We start from the raw sequence: 15,486 nt of genomic DNA on the forward strand, positions 1-15,486 counted from the left end.
TGATGCTAGTACTTTTGTTTTGATTCAACGCAGGTTCGAGTTAAGAAATGGAATATTATTAAAAGGCTGGATGAGCATCGACTCTCTATATATGACTAACAGTTAAAGCGAGATATACTGAAATTACTGGAATTTGTTGTGACAGGAGCTTCTCTAGTGTCGAGGCAAGTACCTAATTTTATTTTTGTTTCGAATATTACTTTATGGATTCCCCTTTTAATGCTTATAGTTTAGCTTTCTTCCTGGTTAATAATTAAACGCGATAGATAAACGATAAACGCGCTATATTGATTACACTGTGCTGCGTTAATTTTTAGGTTACTAAAGTATTGACGGTTCTTAGTGTACTTTTTGATGCTGAATCCAAAATTGTTATCCGTTTTCTTCAATCAGGTCTAGTTTTTTTGCAAATTGCATTTGAAATTTTTGACAACTTCAGCTTTCAGCGTTTGCGATTGAGATTTGTGGTGTCATAAAAATGATTTAGCTTTTGAATTAAGTTTTGATGAAACTTGAGTGACATCACAATGAGAAGAACATAACGAATGCACCTGGTGCTTGAAAAGTTAAACTTCTGAACTTGTTTTTACAGGCTAGTTTAGTGTGCAGTTTAGATGATTTGTTTTTACAGTACTGTACAATGAGAAAGTGCAAAAACGATCCAGACAGGTTCTGTTACATATGTGGCAAGGTCACCCTGCGCAGTCGCCAAGCAAAAATTACGCAGTTTGTTAAGAAAGCATATTATGCGTATTTTGGAGTAAAACTAGGCGATCAGGACAAGGCATTTGCTCCACACATATGTTGTAAAGCCTGCGTTGAAAACTTGAGATTATGGAGCCTAAAGAAAATAAAGAGCCTTCCTTTTGGTATTCCTATGGTATGGAGAGAAGGAAAAGACCATGTCACTGATTGTTATTTTTGCATGACCAACTTACAAGGTATGCTGATACTTGCACTGTATGGAGGCATTTTCATTAATTGCTTGATTTAAGAGTAAAAGTGTTCTTTTTCATTTTAGGAATAAACCGGAAGAACAAACAACATGTGAAGTACCCTGATGTTTCTTCAGCCATGAAACCAGTACCACATGGCCCTGGTATTCCTGTTCCAGAACCACCTGGAGAAATAAGTGAAATGGAGTGTTCTTCATCTGCAGAGAGCAAAGCAAGTGAACAAGACACATGGGATGCAGAGCAAAGTACAAGCCAACCGAAGCCTCTTACACAGCCTGAGCTGAATGACCTAACACGAGATTTAAATCTCACCAAAGAATCCGCTCAGCTCCTAGGATCACGACTACGTGAGAACAACTTGCTAGCTCCATGCACCACATATTTCTGGTATCGGTATAGAGATAAAGAGTTTAGAAAATATTTCAATTATGACGAAGACCATTCCCTAGTATACTGTCAAGATGTTTCAGGATTAATATTAGCTTTGGGCATAGTCTACAGTTCGGCAGAATGGCGATTGTTTTTGGACTCATCTGTAAAGAGTTTGAAGGTAGTATTACTACACAATGGCAATAAGATTGGTTCTGTTCCTGTTGGACATTCAGTGAAGCTCACTGAATGCTATGAAGACATGAAATTCCTTTTGAAATCTCTTCAGTATAGCCAACACAAATGGAAAATATGTGGAGACTTAAAAATGATTTCAATACTTCTTGGGTTACAGGCCGGTTACACTAAACATCCATGTTTTTTGTGTCTGTGGGACTCGAGGGCTGATGATCGCCACTACACACAAATTAGCTGGCCACCCAGAACAAGTTTTACACCTGGTTTTAAAAATGTCAAATTTGCTTACTTAGTTGATCCACAAAATATTCTTTTGCCACCTCTCCACATTAAACTTGGTCTCATGAAAAACTATACCAAAGCACTTGATAAGGATGGCCCAACCTTCAAGTTCTTACAAATGAAATTTCCCCGTATCTCTGAAGCGAAGCTACGAGCAGGAGTCTTTGATGGGCCACAGATCCGTGAGCTGATGAAAGACGAAGGTTTTACTGCACACATGAGTGCAGTAGAAAAAAGAGCATGGACAGGATTTCGAGCAGTAATTTCAAACTTCCTTGGAAAGCATAGAAGCCCTGATTATGAAGCACAGGTTAAAGAGCTGCTTGAAAGTTTTCAATCCCTTGGAGCCCGGATGTCTGTAAAAATGCACTTTCTGAGTTCGCATTTAGATTACTTTCCTGACAACTGTGGTGACTACAGCGAAGAACAGGGAGAGAGATTCCACCAAGACCTTCGCCATATGGAAGAAAGGTACCAAGGATACTGGGATGTAAACATGCTTGCAGATTACTGTTGGTGCTTAAAAAGAGATCTTCCCAATACCACACATAGAAGAAAATCTTTGAAGCGACACTTTTTGTCAGCATAAATCATTTGTATTTATATTGTTATTGCATTTAACGTCGTAATATCATCATGTGCCGCACAACGCTTTCTGTGTTAAGCTATTTCGAACACTTCATTTTTATTTCACACATTGATGTTGGCAAGTATTTCACATTTAAAACACATTTGTGATGTGAAGTGTTTACGTGTCTATAGTGTAACATATTAACTTCTACTTTTAAGTTGAGCGCCGTTGAACAAAATTATGTGTTAGGAAGCTTTCTTGGTTAGTTGTAAGTGCCTTTATTTCAACTGTGTCATTATATTTTTTTAGTATTTAAAATGGCTGTCATTGCAAAAACCTTACATTCAAATAAAAATACCATCTTGCGAAAATTGACAACATGCATGACCAATTAAGCTACCCCAGAAATTAGTTTCTTTGTGCACAATAATGACCAAAGCTAGCATAATTAAATATGTGATAGAAAAAAAACTTGACCTGATTGAAAAAAACTGGTTGCATTTTTGAGTTCAGCGCAAAAAATCGATTCAGAAACAGTTAAAACATCTTCGACCTATGAAAAAAAATTTTCAAACGCAGCACAGTGTTAGTTATTAGTGTTATTTTTCGTGATTCTCTCGCCTATTATATAATAAGTAGTCTGGTGTGAAGCAATCATTGATAGAACGATTAAAGTTAATTAGTAAATGATGTGTTTTTGTGTGACCAATATAAACAAGTAATTTAATTTAGTATATATTGGACCGCTACTGCCGTGTTCTCTGAAAGTGAAGTAAAGACTTGAATGAGTTGAATGAATTAACAATGAACAATGAACCTTCTTTTACATTGAACCGCTCTAAACAAGCTCGAGTTAAGAGATGAAATGTGTTCAAAATTGTTTAATTTCTTTTTTTTTTATTATGATACTTCGTTTGCTAAAACATAGCCCTGCTGTAGCATTGAGTGTTATTGGCAAATTGTGGAGCGTACAGCTTTAAATCGGAAAACCAAACAGTTTAGAACGAAGAACTCGTCATTATAATGCACGACGCAGATAATGGGAAACGCAATTGAAAATTTACAATGTAATAAAATTCGGCTGGCTCGAAACGCTTGCTGCCTTATCTGGATTTGAGCGAAAACCGTTAATGGCTGCGGATGCATAAACTTTGACTTTTGGCGATATGGCGCACACCGGCCTGCTTACATTCTGCTGGTCAATCTGTCGTCCATGCTACTAACCGGCAAAGTTCACGTAAGTTACGCTTGCCATCACCGTCTTTGTGTCCATTTAAGTTTTGAGCCAGTCGAAATTAACAACCAAGAAAGCGCTGCTGACAAAACCAGATTTTATTTGGCCATGGCAAGTTAAAAACGTGCATGTTTTGGTCTTAAACTGTACTTAAGAACAATAATTACATGAGTCATATTTATAAGTCTACGTTGCTGCACTCAGCTCGTGTTGTTTGAATCTTCTGCCTTCGCAGAACTTTCGTCGCCTTTGAGCTGCTGGATATTTCCTCTTTAAATCAGTCGATGTCTGTAGCGATGCTTTTGTCTGAGTTAACACCAGATTTGTGTGACGTGTTTTTGCGATTATCATAATTTCCCATCATGCCGAAGACGCTACCGTTGACAAGAAAAAACAAAACATTAATTAGCTGGCGTTTTGTCTCATTACGATTTTCTTTAATTTTTTTTATTAGACAGTCGCCAATATCTCTGCGGAAGTTCCTTTCAAATTGTTTTAATTTTCGGTTTCTCGAGCGCTTCAACGTAGTCCTTCCATAACGTAACCAAATCAATTGTTTTTTCGCCATCTAATGGCAAGTGTTGGTTTTACCTTTCGATTGGTTTGGATTCGATTTGAGATTGGAGTCGTCTAGGAAGCAGTTTTGCCGGCTCCAAACATCATGACCGTTCGAATTAGTGCTGGAGACGTTTAATTAATCTTATTGATATTTCGCTTTTTCTAACTTGCGTGGGATTAAAATATATTGCCTATCGGTATTTGACATTTTTCCTTCTTGCTGGGCATTAAAATAGTTTTCATTATGCATATTGTGTAATTTCTAAAATGGTTGGGATTAAAACATATTTGGTTATCGGCGTTTTGTATTTTCGTAATAGCCAGGCCTTTCAACATCTTTGTTATGGAAATTTCGCGTTTTACCAATTGCTGGGGAATAAAACATATTTGATTATTGACATTTCATATTTTCCGATTTGTTCGGGATGAAGTGTTTTGGTCATCGATATTTCGCGTTTTTCTCAATGCTTAGGATTAAGATATTTTGGTTATTGTTCTTTGGCAATTGGTAATTAAAACATTTTCGATTATGAATATTTCGCGTTTTTTAAATTGCTGGGGATTAAAACGTGTAAGGTGATTCGTATCTCGCATTTTCCTACTTGTTCAAAATTTACCTGTTTTGGTTATTGATATTTCCCATTCCTTTCTTGCTGGGGATTATTCTGTAACATTTTGGTTCTTGGTATTTTGTATTTTCCTATTGGTAAGACAAATAAACATCTTTGTTATGGCTATTTCGCATGTTCCCAATGGCTAAGCATTTAAATATCTTTGTTTTGGTTAATTATATAGGTTTAGATGTGTTTTCGTATTCTGTATAAATTTACAATTGTTCCATCTATAATAAGTGATTTTGTGTAGTATTAGTATTTTATCGTTGTGGCAAATGTGACACTTTTTATCGTGTTCAGCAAGTTTTAGATCAACGTACACATTTCACTCTATGCACCACAATTCATCCCCAGGCTTATCACACTGCCCTCGATTTCTTGTCTCGCAAATTGTGTGTAATTGATTGCACTTTGATTTGGTGAATAAGGGTTGACATTTTATTTTACGTCCAATTTTTATGCAAGGAATACCATTGATTTTACTGACTGTGATGCTAGTACTTTTTTTTGATTTAATGCAGGTTCGTGTTAAGAAATGGAATATTATTAAACGGCTTGATGAGCATCGACTGTCTATATATGACTAACAGTTAAAACCGGATAAACTGAAGTTACTGGAATTTGTTGTGACAGAAGCTTCTCTAGTGTCGAGACAAGTACCTAATTTTATTTTTGTTTCTTATAGTACTTTATGGATTCCCCTTTTAATGCTCATAGTTTAGCTTTCTTCCTGGTTAATAATTAAACGCGATAGATAAACGATAAACGCGCTATAGTGATTAGTTATTAGTGTTATTTTTCGTGATTCTCTCGCCTATTATATAATAAGTAGTCTGGTGTGAAGCAATCATTGATAAAACGATTAAAGTTAATTAATAAATGATGTGTTTTTGTGTGACCAATATAAACAAGTAATCTAACTTAGTATATATTGGACCGCTACAGTGTTCTCTGAAAGTGAAGTAAAGACTGAATGAATTGAATGAGTTGAATGAATAAACAATGAACAATGAAACTTCTGATACACTGAACCGCTCTAAACAAGCTCGAGTTAAGAGATGAAATGTGTTCAAAATTGTTTAATTTCTTTTTTGTTTATTATGATACTTCGTTTTCTAAAACATAGCCATAGGTGACTTTGTGTAGTATTAGTATTTTATCGTTGTGCCACATGTGACACTTTTTATCGTGTTCAGCAAGTTTTAGATCAACGTACACATTTCACTCTATGCCCCACAATTCATCCCCAGGCTTATCACACTGCCCTCGATTTCTTGTCTTGCAAATTGAGTGTAATTGATTGCACGGTGATTTGGTGAACAAGGGTTGACATTTTATTTTACGTCCAATTTTTATGCAAGGAACACCATTGATTTTACTGACTGTTTTGCTAGTACTTTAGGAAAACTTTACTTAGTGTTAGGGTTAAAACCATTCAAGTTGGCGAGGGTTGGAAAAAGTTACTTAGGGTTAAGACCATTTGGGTTGGCGGGGTATGGAAAAATTTACTTAGGGTTAGGGTTAGGGATTTAGGGTTGGTGGCAATATGAAAATTTTTCCTGTCGCTAGGATTGTGGATTAAAGCTTTGTGAGAGAGTAAGAATGCGTCATACCTTTTCGCGTGATGAGTAGCATAAATTTGTTGCTAATCTCGATCAAATTTTCAATTCCATTTGGTATTTTACAATTTCAACATTTGATTGTCTGTTCCGGTGTGAATGTAGTTTTGTTTTATTTTGACTATTTTTCTTCTACATGTTACTAGTGATTTTTTTACTGCTTGGATTCATTTAAAGTTTTTTGATTTCTAACGTTTGCACTAGTTCAGTGCATGGGTTCTTCATATCAAGCACTTGCATGTTTATTACAAGCACAACCTTCAATTTGATGACGCATTTACAGCATTATGACATGAATTTGACTTTTTCTTGTCAAATCCTTTTCGTCGCTGTACATTTAGGGCTTTGTCACATCATAATGATTACATGACGTTTTTCGATCAGGTGGAATACAAGAAGAGCGCCAAAGAGAAGATTGACAAGAACTTCACAGTCCTTGAGAAAAGACCTGATGTTGAACACCCGGTTAACACGGCCAAGATGCAGAGCAATGTGAGCAATGCATCGTCTTCTATCACATGTTACAGCTCCCGTGTCGTGATTACGTTTTGACACTAATCTTGGCTTTCTTTCAATATCAGCTCCAGTACAAGCAGAAGTTGGACGGCAAAGACATTGAGATGCTGGAAACCCCCTCCATGAAGCACGTGATCGGCGCCAACAAATTACAGAGCAAGGTTTTATCAATTTCTTGTTAGACTGTGTTTTGGCGGAGAATAATATTTATTATTTTATCTGAATGATTTCCTGCAGCTGGAATATAGGAAAGAATTTGAAAAGAAGATCAAAGACAAAGGTTGGAAGTTCATCGAAGACACACCGGCCCAGAAGCATGTTGAAAATATCGGCCAGGTGCAGAGTCAGGTAAAATCATTTTTCTAACCAACATTGTTACAAAGCATTTGTTTGTAGGTAAGGTCAAATCGTTTGTCAAAATAAATCAGTTGTTCGTGAAAATATTTAGTACAAATATACGAAGAAGCATCGCGAAGACGCGGGGAAAGGTTTCACAACAATCACCGACCGCCCAGATATATTGCACGCCGCTTCATGTAGGGACGTGATCAGCGATGTAAGTTCAACTTTGAATCATCTCAAACCAACTTGCACGCTGTGATATTTCATGGTCACTTTTGCTACGAGTCACCGGGACTTATCTGGGAAAGATTACACCTTTACCCCCGACACCTCATCTCCGGTTCACGCTGAAGAGGTCTCTCGCACCCAGAGCGAGGTAGGCCGACGTCATTTAACGTCATCTAGCGTGTTATTGTAACGCGATATTTCAATTAAACTGTTGTCGTCACATCGACCCTGTTGTGTTGGCAGCTCCATTACAGACGGAAATACGCGAACAAGGGCAAGTCATGGCAAGCTGACGAGTCCCCAGCGATGGGACACTTCAAGGACGCGCAGAGACTCGTAGACAACGTGGGTTGAGAGGGAGTCTTGACTCGACCTAGACAGCTAAGGTCGTGAGTGCGCAGACGAGTTAAATAAGGTTTAAAATTCTAGATCGACTACAAGAGAAGCGCGAAGGAAATCAATGCCCGGGGCACCAGCGCCGCGATGGAGCACACCCCCACCAGCTTGCAGCAGAAGAAGGCTCAGGAAATTCTCGACGACCGACGATACAAAGCCGATTATGAGAAAACAGTCAAAGGTCGGGGCATGACCTTTGACCTTCACGTTACACCGACATTGGAGCATGTCAAACATGCGGAAGACATTAAAAGTGACGTAAGAAACATTACTTCATGATGTAACATGTGCACAGAGTGTCGAGTTGGACGTTTTCACTTTAGCCATTTTGTTTCCACAGAAATTGAACAAAGAACAATACGAGACGAGCGTTAAGGGCAAGCCGGCAGTCTCCATGGACATGCCCCATTTCATTCAAGCTCAAAAGCGAATGACCTCATCAGTGAGGTAAGGGTCGGATTAGTTCGGGGTTACTTACTTCCTTGTTTGTTTATTTGATATGTAGTTGAGTGTCAAGAGAGCGAAGCCGATTATCGCGCTTTAAAGCTGATAAAGATGATCAGATTAAAAGGGAGTAAAGTGGTCTACACTCTACTGCACTTTAACTCTGATCGGGGTCACCAATGTTACCGAAACCTTGCCATTCTTCTTTAGTCTTTGTTTCTTCAAGCAAAATGTCGACAGAATTATCGCGAGAATAAGGGAAGGTCGCTGGCCATGTTTGATACGCCTGAGATGAGGCGCGTCAAAGAGAACCAGAGAGCTTTGTCTGAGGTCGTTTTACTGTAGTTACTTTACAGATCCTTAATTTACTGCCTTCTAAGCATTTACCTCCTGTGCTAATCTGTTTTTCTATTACTACCGTCATAGCAGTATTTCAAATCCCCTTCGTCGTGTTTATCAGGTTGAATATAAATCCGACCTCGAGTCGATGAGAGGGAAGCAGACCTCTGTCGTCTTCGATACTCCAGATATGATACGAGTGAGACAAAACACTCACAACTTCAGCTCGGTGAGTACATCCTCCTCGAGTATGCTTGAGCAGGGACTGGTTCAGTGTGCTCATGCTCAAGTATTTGAACGATTGTTTTGTGCACAGATTAAGTACAAAGATTCTCATTCAAAAGGGAGGTCTGTAGCCACGATGCTCGACACTCCTGAGATGCGAACTGCGAGAGAAAACAAGAAGAACTTTAGTCAGGTGAGTTGAATTTGAATAATAAAGACCACTTATGAATCCATACCAGGTATTCACGTTTCCTTCCAGTCTTGTTCCTCGATCCTCTTATTTAGGTTCAGGCGACGAAAAATTTTAAAATCCTGTTCATTTATGTTCAGATCAAATACCAGGAGGATCACAAAATGACAAAAGGAAGAGCGATCCAGGTCGTCGATGATTTCAATTTGCGGAGAGTCCGACAAGCAACGAAGATATCGAGTGATCTGGAGTACAAAGGACTGAAGAACAAGCAGCAGGAGCGCACTCCCGCGGCCTTGAACTTTGTTCCTCAACAGCAGCAAGGTGAAAGTGATCTCTCATCTTATTCCGCACCACAAACCAGCTTTTAATTAAACTTCCCGGACTTTAATCTTTTGCGCTTCTTCTCCAGTAATGAGGACGACCCAGAAGAGCTACCAACACTCTCCGGATCTTCCTCAGAGCACCAGGCAGGAGGTGATTCGTTCGGAACCTTTAAGAAGATGGAGAAGAAATCCCGGATCGATCTTCGACTACGATCCATCTGATTATGAGACTGATGCGGAGTATAAACAAGAAAACAAACTTCAGGTAGGACTTCTTTATCGTCCCCAGCATCAGTAGCATCTGAGTCGTGTCCCAAATTAATAACCAATTGTTCGATGAATTAAAACCACAAAAACACTAGGTAGTAACAAACTGATGATAGAAATAAAGAGAAAAAAGTTTTGTTTTCGAAGGACGCTCTGTGGTGAAGTAATCAGGAGGCAGGATGAGTGACTTTTAATCAGTTTGATGCAGAGGATTACCATCTTCTCCGCTCCTGGGATCCCAAATCAGTCCAAACTCAAACTGTGCCATGGACCGATTACGTCATGGGTATAAATTCTTAATTATGTTGTTAATTGCAGTTTTAATTAAATTAGCCAAGCTACTGACCAACTTCCTTCTCGAGAAATTAAGAATCTTTGCAGGCATCGAAATATTTTTGCGAGTTATTCTGGTATAAAGCTCATTGATGGAAATTGTGTCATAATTGAACGGTGCATAGTGATGTTGGTGGGAACGATTCTTTTTAAATATTTTTATTTTTCATCATTTCAGGAACAACTTACAAACACGTGGGGGCGCCATCATCTATCATTGATTATGACGTAGCAAAAATGCAAAAACAAGGCACACAACAAGAATACAAAGTGTTTTATTTGTCTCCCTCTCATGTTTGACCAATTTCTCAAAAATTTTTGTATCGTCATGCATTTGAAATTTATTCTGTAGAGTTCGCTTAAAGCAAAACTTTTGATGCTGATTAAGTTTCAAAAATAAAACTTCAAAGCTTCATAATTAACGAAATTTCAGCAAAAATTCAAAGCGATATACGATTACGTCGCCGCGGAAGATGACGAAATAAAATAACTTTTAATGATGGTGACGTCATAATCAACGCTCAGTCAATCGACGACGGATGGATGTTCGGGACGTGTCTTCGCACGGGGGAGACGGGAATGCTGCCTGTCAATTACGTTGAGATGCTCCCTTAAAAGAGCGTTGATGGACTGTATATAGCACAAATACCTATCCTTAGCGTTTCTGCTCTTTTAGCCTATCTTAGCGTTTCCTTAGATGTACAAGATGTTGGCCTTGCTCGTACTGGAACTGAAATTGTATCATTTCAATTCCATTTCGAATATCAACTACTTGTGTCAACGATTGAATTTAACCTTTTGTTGTTCTTGTGTAGCCTATACTGCTTGTATGTTATTGCATGGGCTGTTTCAAAGTATATAGAACATTGTAGTTATATTCACTGCACATTTCTTCCGTCTCTGCCACATTGCATCGAATTGAACCTTACACACGAAATATGAGTCATGGAAGTTGTGTATAAATGAACCATCCACTACTGAAGATTGATAGGAATCGGGTGAAAATTTGCTACAAAGGATGTTGTTATATTTGAGTTGCTGAAGCATTTGTTCTGTAACAGGGGTGGGCAAACTTGTTCAATGAAAACTACAAACACCAGCAAGCCGCAAAGTCAATAGTTTCAATACAAATACGGTAAACAATGCATGGATAATGGATATTACTATTCAGCTAGAGCCACTAAAAACATGTCGACGAGCCGCATTTTTTCACCTTTGTTCTATAACAATGAAAATGCTGCAATATAAATGATGTGACGTGGCAAAAATATGCCGAGTTGATAGTTTGTGTTTCATGGATTCGGCGAGGCCTCTGGAGTGTAGACTAGCTAACTCAGACGTGCAACGGATAGGCAAGTGTGCACCTATTCAGTCTTTCTCCACTCCACATGCCTAGACTTACACTTGTGACTGTAGATTTATATAACGGAAAAATAAGACGCCAGTCTCCTTTTACTAGAGCGGCCGTGCCCTGTTAGAGATCGAGAAAAAAGTGTTACGCCACGGTTAAGACCCTGGGCTAGAAAGCAATAAATTTACCAATGAAGTTCATTCCATCCATCCATTATGATTAACAATTCTATATCCTATTTAGGTAGAACTTTGAAAAGTGACCTCGACCATAAAAAGATTTAGAACTCCTGATCTAGAACGCCATGTACCAGTAACCATGTAACCAGCATCAATAACGCCATGTACATAACGTAAGTAGCGCCATTTACGCTGATACAGTATACCTGGTGTATTCGCAATATAAGTTATAGCATATATATTGGAAAACATGCGTATACCGTATACTTTATTACACTGCAACCTATATGAAGTGCATAGAGCACCGAACAACGTGCGTTTGATCAGAAACATAAAAAAATGAATGCAACCCAAGTCAAAGTAAAATATGATTAAATAAATAAATATGATTTGATGATTATTGCGTCATATAACGGCCAACTAATAGCAAAACATAGCACTTTTAATTCGTTCATGTATCGTTGGTGATGTTATTTGCAACGATAAAATTAGTAAATCCACTTGAGTAGAATGAGTGGAACTTACAGGAGGTTGTAGCCAGTGATAATATTGTCCCAGAAAATTCCTGTTATAATATCACTGTAAATCACCTACCGATTTACCACCGGTCCGATAGGCTCATACGTTAAAGCGTAAGCAAGGAAGTTGTAGTTGAGGTAACGGCTCGATTCCCATTGAAGTCGGCCTTGTCGAATGAAGTTTGTTGATAACTTATTATTTTCTGATGATGGCAAGTGCTATAACACTGGTCTACACAAAATTTCAGGTTTGGGTTTTGACAACTCATTTTAGCTAATTTTGGGGCGCTGAATCCGAAAATGAACTCAGATTTTTTCTATCACATCACGTTTTTGAGATATGAAATATCCCTAATTTTTGAAAAAAATCAATTTTTGCCCCCCCTCTGTTGTCAAAACAAGGAATTCTGATGCAATAAACACTGTTTTACCTGCAATAATCTAGCTTTAATTAGCAAACAAGCATTCTATATTATATTCACACAAATTTGCGTTGTCTCTATTAAAATTTCATGTTTTGGAATAAAAAATAGGCATACAAAAGAGCAACCATAATAACATCAAACGCTACATTATGCTGACGAACCTGTCGATAGGACAGTGACAAGGTATTATCTGAATTATAGCCTACAGTTCACACAATATGCACATAGACAACGGAGTGCAGAAATTCTGAAGACACACACAGAAATAGCAAAGTGCCAAAATAAAGATTGACTCAAAGGGACTTGGGCAGGGCGAGTTCAGAAACAGTCAACAAAAAAGCTTTCATAAAATATGAACTCTTCACTTATAAGCTTAAAAATGCTCTTTTGAGGGACTTTCTTTTATGAGCAGCATCTGGAATTTCTCTTTTCAAACTCCAGCAATAGTCGGCCATCATATGACAATCCCACCGACCTTGATAACGTTCCTCCATAATTTTAATATCCTGGTGGAAACGTTCACCTTGTTCTTCACTAACTTTCCCAAGGTTTTCTGGAAACTCATCCGCATGGCTCTTCAAGTAGTGAACTTTGATGCTCATCCTGCATCCCAAATCTTCAAAACTAAGCAGTAGCTCCCTTAAGAGATCTTTATAATTTTCTGCTTTTCTGTTTCCCAAAAAATTTCTCACAACAGCACCGAAAGCATTCCAAGCTCTAGCCTCGAATGGCAACATTGATTTTACAAAATTTTCATCCTTTAACAATTGCCTGATTTGTGGTCCATTGAAAATCCCAGCTCTTTTTTTCTCTTCACTGAGACCAGGAAAAGCATAACATATATACTTAAAACACTCTCCTTCATGATCCAAAGCTTTTACATATTGTTTCATGAGACCAAGTTTGATGTGAAGAGGAGGCAAGAGGATCTTTTTGATATCAACTAACTGATCACGTATGATATTTTTGTCTCCAGGTGTCAAGGTAAGCCTTGGAGGCCACTCTTCTTTCTTCCAGTGCTGATCCTTGGCCCTGCTGTCCCAGTAGCATAGGAAACATGGGTATTTGGTGTAGCCACTTTGTTGCCCCAGCAAAAAGTTCACCATTTTTAAATCTACACAGATGAGCCAACTATGCTCATGGTACTTGAACTTTTCAAGAACGGTTTTGATGTTCTGATACTCTTCTTTCATTGTCACCGAATGTCCTATAGGAATAGAACCGTACACGTTACCATTGTGAAGTAGAACACACTTCAAACTTCGGTTGGAGCTATCACTGAAAAGTCTCCATTCGTCTGCATCATACTGTGGTAATCCCATTTCTAGAAGAAGCCTTTCTATATTGTTGCAATAAACGAAATCATTGTGGGAAGCAAAATATGGAAGCAGTTCTTCTTCTCGTTTGCGAAAAAATGTCACGCTTGTACCAGCTTTGAGAAGTTTCCTTTCCTGTAGCCTTGATGCCAATAACTCCGCCGATTGCTTAGGCAAATACAAATCTCTCACTAAATCATTTAATTCCATCTGATTAAACTGGGAAGGCTTGTCTGACAGATCCTCGGGTGCTGGTTGAAAAATTTCACTTTCTCCTTCACTAAACGATGCTTCTGAAGAAGAAATAGCCTCTTCGTGTAGTTCTGGAAGTGATATAAATACTGGCAGTGGCTTTTCATCACTGTGACATTTTACTGTAAAAAGGGTAAAATTGGTCAATTTCATAAAATAATGACACCGATAGAAAGAAAACTTGATGTGATAGAGAAAATCTGAGTTCATTTTCGGATTCAGCGCCCCAAAATTAGCTACAATCAGTTGTCAAAACCCAAACCTGAAAAAAAAAGTTGAAATTTGTAGACCAGTGTAATTTATTAATTGATTGTGATAAATTATCATTTATGCTGATTTATAATTTATCTGTACGGATGCAATGCCCATAGTTGATTGAAGCACTTAACTGATAAATTTTTCCCAGGTTAAGAATTGCTTTTATATTATGACTCTAAATTACCTACTCAATTACCTCCGGTCCATGAGGCGCATACGTTAAAGCGGATGCTCGTTGTTGTTGAAGTTGTGGGTTCGATTCTCACTCGAGTCATGACGAATGACGGGTTGGACTTAATATTTGCTGATGATGGCAACATTGGCAAGTAACTATAAAAGAATTTATCTGTACGCTTGCTAGTTGGAGCTTTTCTAACCGTACTTGTACATATGACAGATAAAGGTCATCGCCAATCCTCAAATTAAGCGCTTCCTCCCGCCCAGAACAAGAAGATTGTGACTAAACGAGTTACATGACACTACAAACATGTAGATCTTAAAAATATATACAGTAATATAAATATACCAAAAAAGACTTAGTAGGGTTTATTCTAAAAATGTATACAATGATAAAAATATACAAAAAAAGACTTAGTATATTCTTTGCCAACTTCTATCTACTTTTTTCAAGCAAAAGGTAATTTACTCGGTACTCCGTGCTTCGTTCTTCGTGCCTTCGTGCCTCTAGGACTGGCCCTGAGTGGTGGAGATCGTCTTGGCATCTCGCTGGTCTGAACCAGCAACCTATCGTTTGTCAATCGCTGTCATTTCCACTAAGCCAGGGCACACTCCCACCCACCCCGTTTGTTTATCTTACATGAATCGAGCAAAGACTTAAGTTATTTGGTTTTAAATTTGTTGAGCTTTTGCTCTTTTGAGGTCTTGCTTTGTCCGTCGTGAACCAATTACTGGCTGGAGAGCCCATTTGAGTGACGTCTGGTCTACACCGGTGGTTTAACTAAGCAAGTTGCAATTAGAAAGACGTGGTATGAGAAGTGATTGGGATTTTAAATTTCATCTTCGCGCACAAGATGAGGCCACCTGAGCACGACGATTGCTCCAGTTAAAACTTTAGGCTGCCTGATGACAGATGTCACAGATGATCCGATTCGATTCGATATTATTCAGACTCAATCGCCCAATTGCAAGCAGCGGGTTTCGAATCCAGAACCTATAGGTT

The 15,486-nt window shown here is 38.3% G+C and overlaps 3 protein-coding genes across 4 annotated transcripts; all 3 read left to right on the forward strand.

Moving 5' to 3' along the window:
• Positions 1–804: 804 nt before the first annotated feature.
• LOC143450284 (uncharacterized) lies at positions 805–2,919 on the forward strand. The gene is made up of 2 exons (XM_076950763.1): positions 805–941; positions 1,022–2,919. The coding sequence occupies exons 1-2, from the start codon at positions 878–880 to the stop codon at positions 2,392–2,394; spliced, it is 1,437 nt and encodes a 478-aa protein (XP_076806878.1). The 5' UTR covers positions 805–877; the 3' UTR covers positions 2,395–2,919.
• Positions 2,920–5,301: 2,382 nt separating this feature from the next.
• Positions 5,302–7,832, forward strand: LOC143449362 (uncharacterized). Of its 2 annotated transcripts, none has more exons than XM_076949529.1 (6): positions 5,302–5,438; positions 6,786–6,893; positions 6,983–7,078; positions 7,155–7,265; positions 7,366–7,635; positions 7,731–7,832. In XM_076949529.1, the coding sequence occupies exons 2-5, from the start codon at positions 6,882–6,884 to the stop codon at positions 7,516–7,518; spliced, it is 372 nt and encodes a 123-aa protein (XP_076805644.1). In that variant the 5' UTR covers positions 5,302–5,438; positions 6,786–6,881; the 3' UTR covers positions 7,519–7,635; positions 7,731–7,832. The 2 variants fall into 2 exon arrangements, with proteins under 2 accessions (XP_076805644.1, XP_076805645.1); XM_076949530.1 differs by lacking the exon at positions 5,302–5,438 and adding an exon at positions 6,420–6,458.
• On the forward strand, positions 7,525–10,995 carry LOC143448520 (uncharacterized). Its single transcript, XM_076948298.1, has 11 exons — positions 7,525–7,635; positions 7,731–7,832; positions 7,917–8,141; positions 8,224–8,325; positions 8,538–8,657; positions 8,788–8,895; positions 8,983–9,084; positions 9,222–9,405; positions 9,494–9,672; positions 9,822–9,960; positions 10,186–10,995. Exons 1-10 carry the CDS (start codon positions 7,525–7,527, stop codon positions 9,834–9,836), a joined length of 1,248 nt encoding a protein of 415 aa, XP_076804413.1. The 3' UTR covers positions 9,837–9,960; positions 10,186–10,995.
• Positions 10,996–15,486: the final 4,491 nt, after the last annotated feature.

Source organism: Clavelina lepadiformis, chromosome 3 (genome assembly GCF_947623445.1).
Source record: "Clavelina lepadiformis chromosome 3, kaClaLepa1.1, whole genome shotgun sequence".
Taxonomy (NCBI): Eukaryota; Metazoa; Chordata; class Ascidiacea; order Aplousobranchia; family Clavelinidae; genus Clavelina; species Clavelina lepadiformis.

Coding starts and splice junctions, on each gene's coding strand:
- LOC143448520 (XM_076948298.1), top strand. CDS start 7,525: ATGGTCACTTTTGCTACGAGTCACCGGGACTTATCTGGGAAAGATTAC. Junction 7,833..7,916: donor CGCAGAGACTCGTAGACAAC/GTGGGTTGAGAG, acceptor TTAAAATTCTAG/ATCGACTACAAGAGAAGCGC. Junction 9,406..9,493: donor TGTTCCTCAACAGCAGCAAG/GTGAAAGTGATC, acceptor CTTCTTCTCCAG/TAATGAGGACGACCCAGAAG.
- LOC143450284 (XM_076950763.1), top strand. CDS start 878: ATGGTATGGAGAGAAGGAAAAGACCATGTCACTGATTGTTATTTTTGC. Junction 942..1,021: donor TTGCATGACCAACTTACAAG/GTATGCTGATAC, acceptor TTTTCATTTTAG/GAATAAACCGGAAGAACAAA.
- LOC143449362 (XM_076949529.1), top strand. Junction 7,079..7,154: donor CCAACAAATTACAGAGCAAG/GTTTTATCAATT, acceptor GATTTCCTGCAG/CTGGAATATAGGAAAGAATT. Junction 7,266..7,365: donor TCGGCCAGGTGCAGAGTCAG/GTAAAATCATTT, acceptor GAAAATATTTAG/TACAAATATACGAAGAAGCA.